General features: G+C 34.5%; 1 protein-coding gene and 1 pseudogene across 9 annotated transcripts in view; one reads left to right on the top strand and one right to left on the bottom strand.

The window, feature by feature from the left end:
* Positions 1-12222, bottom strand: part of BCAS3 (BCAS3 microtubule associated cell migration factor) — a 599947-nt gene that overhangs the window by 508362 nt on the left and 79363 nt on the right. For all 9 annotated transcript variants that reach the window (XM_054510917.2, XM_054510920.2, XM_054510919.2 and 6 more), the window contains one exon: positions 5774-5846. In XM_054510917.2, the coding sequence (XP_054366892.1) occupies positions 5774-5846 (73 nt within the window). The remainder of the gene's footprint in view (positions 1-5773; positions 5847-12222) is intronic.
* Positions 2103-2314, top strand: LOC123854216 (NADH dehydrogenase [ubiquinone] 1 alpha subcomplex subunit 1-like; annotated as a pseudogene).

Here is a 12222-nt window from a genome sequence, read left to right as displayed (position 1 = left end):
TATTTACTAGTGATTTTTTTATTAGTATTAACATTTTTATTTAAAATTCCTAACTTTTAATCAGGATTACTGCTCTGATTACAACACGGCATAAATTTCCACCACACTTGTTGTCCCCATAAACTCTGTTTTAGTGTGAAATTTTACTGAATGTAAGCGTGCTGCTCCTCCAAATACACTCTGTATCGTCTGCACCCTGCTCCCTGCCGTGGGAGACTGACCCATACAGTACGGATTGCTGCAGTGGGCTCTCGGAACCTTCAGAACTCAGCCTCTGGCTTCTGGCTGGGTTCAACCTGAGGGAGCCATCTACAGGAATTAAAGTATGGTTGGAATACCCTTGAGTGCTCCACTGTCAGGTAATTACAGGTACACCAAATCCTTCCACCAGAGGTTCTGTATGTGACCCTTTTGATAAGGCTCCCTTTGCAGGTTCTGCTAATGGCTCTCTCCCCTTGTTGGAAATGGTAAAAGGTCTCAGCTCCCACATGTTTCATTTTAACTTTCCTCAAATTGCTCAATTTGAGTATTCATCTGTTTCCAGCCAGGATCCTAACAAAACAGGTTTTCAGCGATACATATAGCATATAATAAATAGCAAGTAAGGAAGTTCTTTAAAAATTAAGTCAACATTCCTTTGGTTTGGTCACTTACATGCAACCATTTTGGTGGGCCTTTTGAGATTTGTACCAATTTCAGGATCACAAGGAACTATACAGTAATGTCTGTAAATATGACCTTACAACACACCACTTAGGAGTGTCCATAGTTTAGGTACTATTTTTTAAAATAAACATATCTTAAAAACTTTCCATGGTTAAAATATTACATAATAATATGTGTCTCAGTTTACAGATTTGTCCACCATGTGTTTTAAAACTTTGTGTGAATCAAGTGTGAAATATTCTGGCTCTCTGCCTTCCCCCTATAGGAAAACTAAAAATTTGCTTTAAGCGAGTAAGTGAATATGGTAAATGCTGGATAATTAACATTCATGCTAGTGACTTCTGTTTACTAAAGGTAGTGCAACATTTCAAGATATATAAAGTATATCTCTAAGCCACATGAGAGAAAGTACTTAAGTAGTAATAGTAATGTCATCTTATTTCCTTAAGATTTCATTATATCCACAATCAGATGAACAGGGCATACTCTAGTTAATACTAAAGTCCAGAGCCCTATGAGCAACCCATGATACTGGATACCCTACAATGCTGATCCATTGCATTAAAAACCTCTATGCCAATGTGGCAGCTCTGATAAATGGTATGTCGAAGATGTGAAAGCCCATTCTTTGAAAGCAATAAAGAGAGCCACAGAGCCATACAGAGAACCAGAAGAAAATGCAGAACACCCACAGGAGTGAAAAACCACCAGAGATGGGCAAGTGAAAGATTTGGTCCTTGAAGGAAGGCCAAGGAACTGTTTGGAAAGCCCATATGCTAAAGCACCGAAAACTGGAAGAACAGTATAAATCTCTTGTTTGTGTCTGCAGAAGTTAATACCAGCCCAAAATGTGATTTCATCAGTCCTCATGAATACAACAGGATGAAAATTAGTCAAAACTCAAAATACATGCTATCATATATAACATCATCTGTGACATTTCATGCCAAAAAGAAACATTGCGTACCTATTATCCCAAGTAATCTCCCTTCTGGTTTTCATTAACAAAACTTTTATTTACTTTATACACAACTTCAAATAAAGTCTCTTCAGTAACACTTCAGGACACTGAAACAGTGCTTAACCTCTACCTAAATAACTACTACTTTCAGGCAGTGGCTACCAAATACCAGTCCCACGGAATTCTGCCAATCCAAGATGACTCTAGCAGTCTGCAACAAAACTGCAAAAAATTAATACCGTGAACTAGCCGTATTATATTTAATGAACAGTCCTTAATTTTTAAATTAAGTCTTTATTCTTATTTAGCTATTACACTTACTTTCTTTTTCAAGGTGAATTTAAGATGATAAGAGATATTTATTTGAATATTAGTAGGGAACCCACCCTGTCTTGGAATTACTTTGTTTTGGACAAAGGTTGGCACTGCACTTCATTAAATAAGAGTGTTCCTTGGCCTTGTCAACCACGGCACAATGTAGTTCAAGATTCTGCCCAAGATGGGTGTTATGGCTGTGTGCTTGTTCATTCCTGGCATAGCCACTATGCACATCCACAGGTTCACTGATGGGGGTAAGGAAGAAAGGGTTGCCCATTATTCATATTATTGGAGTCTGACAGAAAGAGATAAGGCCTCTCTAGAATTCATCATTACTATGTGTCAAAGGACTTGGAGAACATCGATTAAGGAAGCATTTTCTTGGTTAATGAAAAATAACTTCTTTATGCTCATCTACCCCTTCTAGAAGGTTATGCAATAATGTAGTGCATAATAAAAACAACAAAAACAATTTTTAAGTGTTTCTTAAATTAGCTAGTTCTATTTTCCAATGTCCATGTCCTTTGTATATTACTGCTATCATGCAAAGGAGATCCCCTTCACATTTACTAAACAATGTGTTCAAATGAAGAAAAAACAAATCAGGGAGGTCCCTTTACACTCTGAAAAATTCCAACTAAGTAGCTGCATAACAGTATGCATCACACTGTTTAAAACAATAAAAGTAAAATCAACAACAAAAGTATATTCCACTTCTGGGACGCCTGGGTGACTCAGTCGGTTAAGCTTCTGCCTTTGGCTCAGGTCATGACCCGTGGTCCTGGGATTGAGTCCCAATAGGGCTCCCTGCTCAGTGGGAAGCCTGCTTCTCCCTCTCCCCCATTTGTGCTCTCTCTCCCTCTCTCTAACAAATAAATCTTTAAAAAATACATATATTTCACTTCTACAGAAATACTGAGACAAAATACGCAAATAACAAAAAGTCTCCTAAGAAGTTACTGTTTAAATAAGTGTGTAAGTACAACTTACTTGCTACATTTTAAAATAATTCTTTATTAACTCTAAAAATAACTGGCCAGAAAACAGAAAAGTAAATTTAATACATGAACAAGAAGGTAGAGCACCCTAAATGCAAATGCATGTTCCAGCTACAGACCTGCCAAATGGACAAAGGTCTGGGTCCACAACTGTGATTGAACCTCACTTAATTTTGGTTTCCTCATGGATAAAATGAGGATAATACAATCTCCTTCACAGGCTTGTTTTAAGATTAAATGATGTAACATAGTAGAAAATATTTAACAGACCTGATACATAGTAGGCATTCAACATTTGCTTTCCATTCCCCAGTGCTATATTAGCACACTCAACAAGCACATGCCACATAAAAATTTGGGGTTATAACTTTTTTTTAAATCTCAGAATCTGGGAAACAGATTCTAAAAGAATTGACCTATAACTAGATTTCTCCGTTATTATATTCAACTTTGGAGTTATTAAAAAGTGTCTAGTCTATTCAACATTACCATCTGCTAACCTACTGCCCACTTAGAATAATTTAAAATATATACATACTCACAAAGCACTAGCTCAGATTAGAGGATATTCTATTCACTAACAATTGTAACACTTGCAAGAAATGTAACACAATCCTACATGAAAATGTCCTTCTTGAGACTATAAACATTCTAAAAAAGATGCTACACACAACAGTTGTTTATTGTAATAACAATAAATAAATGAAAACAATATGAGTATTTCCTGCCATTGTCTTCCATTAGAAAGAAAGGTATAAAACAAGAGAGAAAAAAAGACAGCATGCAGGCAAGAGAGAGCTTATATCCAATAAAAACAGGATATATCATGCTAGAAGTTACAGTCCATGAAATGACTTATGAACTTAATTCAAAAGTATCTTTGCATTTATTCATCCATAACCACTCTTAAAACAACCCAGCAAATGATACATATAAAAGTCTCTTACTAGAATGATTCCTCTACTATGAAATAATTTAAGGAGCAGAAATGAGAGGAGGAAAATAAATATCTACAATAGACTTTTTTTAAATAGGCAAATGCTATTTTAATTAAGACTAAATTCACTGCCCCTGTGGTGATTAATTTTATATGTCAATAGGGCTAGGCCACAATAACCAGATTTGGTCAAATATTATTCTAGATGTTTCCGAGAAGGTAGTTTTTACATAAGATTAATATTTAAATCAGTAAAGTTTGAGTTAAGCAGATTATGCTCCGTAATGTGAGTGTGCCTCATCCAATCAGTTGAAAGCCTTAACAGGAAAAAAAGCTGACCTCCTTGGAGGAAGAGACAATTCCATCTTTGCACTGGAATTGCAACTCTTCCTCAGTGTCTAGATTCTGGACTTGCCAGTCTTGACAGTCATGTGAGCCAATTTCTTAAAATCTCAATCTCAACCTCTCTCGCTCTCCCTCTCTCTCTCTTTCTCTCTCCATACAACCACACACATATATACCCCACATCATACTGGTTTTGTTTCTCTGGAGAACCCTAACTAATATGACCCCCATACCATTAAATTTATCCCTCAATAAATGATCTCATCACCAACTGCATATAATCACCTTATCCTTCCTTTTTGCCTTATTTTTTTTTATAAAGTGATACCTAAATAAATGAATCTTGTAAGAACAAAAACAACCTTCTTAATCATACTAATGTTAGCAGGGTTGATAAGGAGTGGAAAATCTTTCAAAAATTGCAAACCCAACTCAGCAGGTAGGTGAATGCCTTCCACGAACACATCTTCTCGTGGGGTTTCCACAGGTCTATATGCACCTGAACTACAAATGACTAATCATCAGGAAAACTGAAGTCAACAAAGTTTCCCTTTACCATAGCAGCTTACCCTCTTTGTGGCTCCCACTCTTGCTCAGCACCTGTCAACACAACAGTTCTCTAATTCTCATGCTGGCTTGACTATGGTATTGAGTCCCTCTAGTGATATTATCATTTCACTTTTTGCATCTTTCAACTCCAGAATTTCCATTAGGGAGGGGCTCTATTTGTTGAGTCACTGTTACCAAACTTTCTTTAATTTTAGAAACACAACTCATTTACTTCTTAGAACATATTTTAAATCCTTATCTGTAAAATTTAACATCGAGAGACTAACAGAACAGTTTCTCCTGCCTCCCTTTTTTCCTCAACGTGCCACACTTTCTTGTTTCTTGGAATATGTCCTAACTTTATGTTGAAAACTCGACATTAAAATTATATAAATATAATATGGTGTAACAACTCTGTAAATCTGTCTTCCTCTACAATGTGCAGCTACTAATATCTCTGCTCAGTTTTACTTTATTTCTTATTATTTTAAAGCCTGGTTTCCTAGGGTTGCCCCATGTCTATGCAGCTCAGTGGTTAGTCAATGATTCAACAGAGAATTTACTCAAATACTCAATAAAGGCTGTCATCCTTTCCAAAAGGATCTGTGTGTGGGTAGGGTGCCACATTCAACATTCAGAACAGTTTCAAGGCTCCCCAGATTTTAGTTTGGTCTCCATAAAAGTTACTAAGATAAAAAACACATAAACTAAAAAACATTTTTCTTAATGATGCTAATCTTTTATTTCAAGACTGAATTCTGATCTATTGCTTGTTTTCTTTTGTCTCTTGCTATCACCTTGCATATGAGAAAACAGTAAACAGAGAAATAACAAGGCCAGAGCCACAGGAAACCCTAAATATGTTTTTAATTCCTTTCTCTTCTCTCTTGTAAAAGCATTGTCTTATGGTAAGAAAGATTTTAAGATACCAAAATTCACTCTCTGAAATAACAATACAAATTTTTAATAGTGGTTCAAAGAATTTTTTAATTTCCTTACCCAGAAGATCCAGTGCTCTTACAAACACCAAGGAGAGGCCTTTTTTCAGCAAAGTTATCACACTTTTGAGTACCTGAGAAGGAACATAAAATAAAACTTTGAGAAGGATTCTTTAATATTTTCCATTATTTTCATGCTCTCAAAATATTTGCAGCTAAAGAGATAGCAAAACATTCATTACAAACTGACATAATACACTTGAATGAACAAAAACAGAACAGCTTTAAATAAACCTGTAACTATTTTTAAAATTGAACCAGCATTTAAAATATCTTTTTAAAAAATTGGCACCAACTTCAATCTTACACACATTCTCCATGAGATCAGAAACCACCCCCAACTCCACCAACTAATTACCTAAGACTAGTATAATTTTCATGTCAAAAGTAAATAAAGGGAAGTAAGGACAGAAAAATTATAAAATTATAGGTCATTATCAATATACATAAATGCAAAAATCCTTTTAAAAATAGTAAACTGAATAGCAATATATTAGAAAAAAACATCTCATAACAAAGTTGGATTTACCCAAGTAATAATTTCACATTACAAAACCTACTAATGTAATTCATTATATTAGCATTTCAACAAATGCCAAAAAGCATTTGATTCTATACCTAGTCATGATAAGAACAAAAGAAAACAACAAGAATAAGTTTTCCCAATGATTATTTACAAAAGATTCTATAACAAAATTGTAGGCAATGCTTTAGAGCATTCCCATGAAAATCAGTAATAACACAAGGATACCCAATTAACTATTCTTATTCAACCCTATACTCAAGTCCTAGACAGGATAATGACAATAAATGAACTCAACAATATTACTGGATATAAAACCAATATAGTAGCAACAAGCAGAAGAATAAAGTCAGGAAATACAAAAAGGCTCAGAACCACATAAAAAGATACTCAACCTCACACGTAAGAGAAATTCCACTTAAAACTAGAAATTCTACTTAGAACTATATTGAAAAACTATACTGAAATTTGCTAACTTTTTAGAAGTGAAAATGGTACTATGGTTATAATTTTAAGATTATCTTTTGGAAATAAATAATAAAATATTAACCAATAGGCTAGTATGATATCTGGGAGGGAATAGTTCATAACATTCTGGATGAAGGAGAACAGATGCTAATGAAATAAGATTAGCCATAAAATGATGGGTAATAGGTTCTTAGAGATTGTTATATTGTTTTTACTACTTCTAATAAGTTAGAAATTCTCCATTAAAAAACTTTTAATTATATTGACAGACACTGACCTTTACATAAGACCTTCTCAAAAAAATCCAAAAGTTCTGTAAAATTCTCTGGCCATATCAATCAAAATTCTAAATGCAAATAGCCTTTAACAGAGAAATATCACTGCTAAGATTTCACCCTACACATATACTCAGCCATGAGAAAAATAACTTGAATACAAAATTATTCACTATAGCATTGTTTGTAACAGCAGAAGACTAATAAGGTCCAAATATATAATGAAGTATTTCCTACACCTATAAAAAAAAATGTATACTCTATGAAAATATGAAATGAAATCCAAAATATAAAGTGGAAAAATATATACACAAAAATAGAAAAATACAGAATACTATTCCCATCTTTTGTAAAACATAGAGAAAGAAAGACTTATTTGCATATATACATACCTACATACACTCTCTAAGGATACATAAAAAATCCTAACTAATGGTCACCTATGGGAGGGAAAATGGGAAAAGCAAAAGACAGGGAACAAATATGTGGAAAAAAAGTTTTCATTGTCCATATACTTTGTACTTTTTAGTTTTCAAACCATATGAATATTATTAATTTCCCCGAAAATTCTGCTTTGTTTTTAAATAAGGAGACAAATGCCAGAAGAGACAAGTAAGTGGTTTCATCTCTGAGACAAGCTAGTAGACTGAAGACACACATTTCATTTTATCCCTTCTGAAAATTCCAGTTAAAGTACATTAAATCAAACAGGGTTGAAAACTATATAATAAAATTTATGGGCAACAAATTTTGGAAACAGATGAGTAATGACTAACTTAGCAGCCCTAAGTAAAAGTTCAAGCTAGTGCTGGGGAAAAAAAATAACATCTGAGACTCAAATGACTTGACAACTGATTACATTAGGTACACCTGAGATTTATCCTGATACAGTTAGGAGATTGTAAAGGAGCTTGTGAGCTTTCTCCGGAGAATTTAACAAGTCAGTCCATGAAGAAAGACCAAAAGACACTGTCAATCAGAAGGCTCCAACAAAGAGCACAACCAAAGCACCAAACAATAAATTAAAAATTGACAAACAAAACACAGAACTTTTGATCAGGTTTTTAGTTTGCCACTTACAAATATGTGCAAACAAGGAAAACAATCATCCGCAAGTGGCTAACTCTATACAGGAAGAAAAACATTATACACACACACACACACACACCACTAATAATTTGTAAGATACAAGAAAAGATATTTTAGGCATGGAACAATACAAGAATGCAATGAAAAATGGACTCTTGGAGAATAAAAGGGAGCTCCTAGAAATTAAAAAAACAAGGTAGATTATTTAATAAACTCAACACAAGGGTCAAAGGTAAAATTAAGAAAATTTCTCAAAGAGTAAAAACACAAAAACTAGAGGAAAACAGCATTAATCTACACACACATACAATATGTTACAGGTGTTCCTCAAAAGTCCAATTTATAGATAGGAGAAAAGGGGGGAAAAAAAGAGAAAATAGAGAGGAAGAAATCATCTATGAAATATTCCAAAAATTTTCCCCAGAACAAAGAATATAACTTTATAAGCCCTTTGAAGGTCTAGAACAATAGATTCAACAAACCAACCCCAATGTGCATCGTTTCAGGATAGTGGTAACAAGAAGTTTCTACAAGTCTCCATGGAGAAAAAAACAGGCTATTTACAGAATCAGGAATTCCAATGGCTGCTCTAGGTATTACATAATATCACTATTATGTCAACGTACAACTAACATCAGATAGACAGAATGCTTTCCCCCTGGGGTCAAGAACAAGGTAAGAATATCCACACTCATCACTGCTATTTAACATACTACTGGAAGTTCTAGCCTAAGCAATAAGACAAGAAAGAAACAAAAAAGGTATACAGATAAGAAAGAAAGAAAGAAAATCCCTAGGTACTGATAATATGACTGATACATAGAATCAACAACCTAAACCAAAACCAAAACAAACAAACAAACAAAAACCCTAAAGCTAATAAGTGAGTTAGTCCAGCAAGGTCACAGGAGACAAGAGCAACATACAAAAATCAACTGTGTTTCTTTTTTTAAGATTTTATTTATTTGAGAGAGAGAGAGAACACGAGCAGGGGGTGGGGAGAGGCAGAGGGAGAGGGAGAAGCAGACTCCCTGCTGAGCAGGGGGCCCAATGACACAGGGCCTGATCCCAGGACCCTGAGATCATAACCTGAGCTGAAGGCAGACACTTAACTGAATGAGCCACCCAGGTGCCCCAAAAATCAAATGTATTTCTATATACTAGCAATGAATGTATGAAAAATGAGATTAAAGGTACAATAACAATTTGTATACCTGAAATTAATATTACACTGTTATTACACCAACTGGAATTTAAAACTTTTTTTAAAAAGTAAAATAACATTTATAATTGTTCAAAAGAAAATTAAATAAATAAATCTAACAAAACATGTATAGGACATATACTGAAAACTGCAAAATGCTGATAAAAGAAATGAAAGAGAATCCAAATAAATGGAGATACATAATTGATATGATACACAGATCAAGGAAACAGAAGAGTACCCATAAAAAGATCCACACAAATATGGCCAACTAATTTTTATAAAGGTATAACAGCAATTAAATGGAGGAAGAACAGTCTTTTCAACAAGTAGTTCTGGAGCAACTGGACATCCATAGGAAAAAAATAAAACTGGACCTAAACCCTACACCTTATCCAAAATTAACTCAAAATAGATCATAGATTTATATGTAAAGCTATGTAACTTTTAGAAGAAAACCTGCAGGACTTAGGGTTTGGTGAAGAGGTCTCAGACACACACAACATCAAAAAGTATGATGCAGGGGCACCTGGGTGGCTCAGGCAGTGGCTCAGGTCATGATCCCAGGGTCCTGGGATTGAGCCCCGCATCAGGCTCCTTGCTCAGTAGAGAGCCTGCTTCTCCTTCTCCCTCTGCCTGCCTGCCACTCCCCCAGCTTATGCTCTCTCTCTCTCTCTCTCTCTGTCAAATAAATAAATAAAATCTTAAAAAAAAAAAAAGTATGATGCATAGGGCCAAAAAAAAAAAAAATCAATAAACCGGATTTAATTAAAATATTTAAAAATAAGCAAAAAAATTAATAATAAAATAAAAAGCTACACATTGGGGGAAAAAACACTTACAAAAAACCCATGTCTAACAAAAAACTCATACCCAGAAAATATAAACTCAAACACAACACTGAAAAAACATACAATCCAATTAGAAACTCGTCAAAAGACATAGAGATACTACACTGAAAAGAAGATATGGATGGCAAATAAGACAGATGAAAAGATTGTCAATATTACCAGCCATCAAGAAAATGGAAATTAAGACCAAAATGAGATGTAATTATATACCAATTAGAATAACTAAAAGAGGAAATCATGATAATAACAAGTGTTGGCAAAGATGCAAAGAAACTAAATCTTTCATACATTCCTGGAAATGTAAAATAGTATAACCCCTCTAGAAAAAAGTTTGATGTTTTCTTTAAAAACAGCAGCAGGGGCACCTGGGTGGCTCAGTTGGTGAAGAGTCTGCCTTTGGCTCAGGTCATGATCCCAGGGTCCCAGACCAAGCCCTACATTTGGCTCCCTGCTCAGCAGGGAGTCAGCTTCTCCTGTTCCCTTTGCCCTCCTTCCCGCTCATTCTTTCTCTCGCTCAAATAAATAATCTTAAAAAACAAAAAACAAAAAAAAACCAGCAACAACAACTAAACATATACTGACCATTCATCCGAGCAATCACAGTACTGGGCATTTATCCCACAGAACTAAAAACTTATATCCACACAAACCTGTACACAAATTTTTATAGTTTTATTTGAAATAGTCAAAAAGGGAAACCATCCCAGATGTCATACAACAGATAAGTATCTCTATACCATATAATACTAATCAATACAAAAATGGAACCATTCATATGCTAAACAACTTGGATATAATTCGGTAACATTGTGCTAAGTGAAAAGGCCAATCTCAAAACTTCACATACTACGTAATTCCAGTTATGTAACAATCTTGAAATTACAAAATTATTATAGAGATGGACAGCAGATTGATAGTTCTCAAAAGTTAGGGAGGGTGGAAAAAGACAGCATGAAGGAAATCATTGTAGTGATGGTCTAGATTTGAATCTTGCTTGTGGTGGTGGTTAAGGTGACTTACACATGTGATAAAATGTCACAGAACTATGTGCACACATTCCACCGTTGATTTCTTGGTTTATATATTATTCTATACTTACATATGAGGAAACCATTGGGAAAAACTAGGTAAAGGGTATGCAGTACCCCTCTCTAGTATTTTTGCAACTTCCTGTAAATATGTAGTATTTCAGAAAACTTGCTATGATTGGTTTATAAGTGTTTTTCTATAACTATTAAATAATTTGGGTTTTGCTCTTTAAAAAGTTGCATATGTCAAAAGAATGAAAAGACAAGCCACAGTCTAGGAGATGTATTTGCAAAAGACACATCTGATAAAGGACAGTTATCTAAAACATACAAAGAATTCAGACTGAACAATAAGAAAGCGAAGAACCCGAATTAAAAAGTGGAAAAAAGGTCTGAACAGATACCTAACCAAAGACGATATACAGATGGCAAATAGGCATATGAAAAGATGCTCCACATCCTATATCATCAGGGAAATTTAAATTAAAACAACAAGAAATCACTACACACCTATTATAATGGCCAAGATCCATAACAATGACAATAACAAATGTCAGCAGAGATTTGGAGATTATTCATTGCTAGTAGGAATGCAAAATGGTACAGCCACATTGGAAGACAGTTTGGCCAGTTTCTTACAAAACTAAAGATACTCTTACCATGCAATTCAGCAATCACACTCCTTGGTATTTACCCAAAGGAGTTGAAAGCTTTTGTCCACACAAAAACTTGCACACAGATGTTTATAGCAGCTTTGTTCTAGTTGCCAAAATTCGGAAGCAATCAGGATATCCTTCAGTAGGTGAATGGATAAATAAACTGATATATCCAGACAATGGAATATTATTCAGGACTAAAATGAAATGAGCTATCGATCCATGAAAAAAACATAGGGGAAACTTAAATGCACCGCTCAGTGAAAGAAGTCAACCTGAAAAAGCTACCTACTGTGTGACCATCATATGACATTCTGGAAAAGGCAAAACTATGGAGACAATAAAAAGATTAGTTG

Source organism: Mirounga angustirostris, unplaced genomic scaffold, assembly GCF_029215605.1.
Source record: "Mirounga angustirostris isolate CCGP_5_RB_7025 unplaced genomic scaffold, mMirAng1.0.hap1 SCAF_17, whole genome shotgun sequence".
NCBI lineage: Eukaryota > Metazoa > Chordata > Mammalia > Carnivora > Phocidae > Mirounga > Mirounga angustirostris.
Note: the sequence above shows the minus strand (reverse complement) of the source record. Positions and strands in the feature narration are given on the sequence as shown.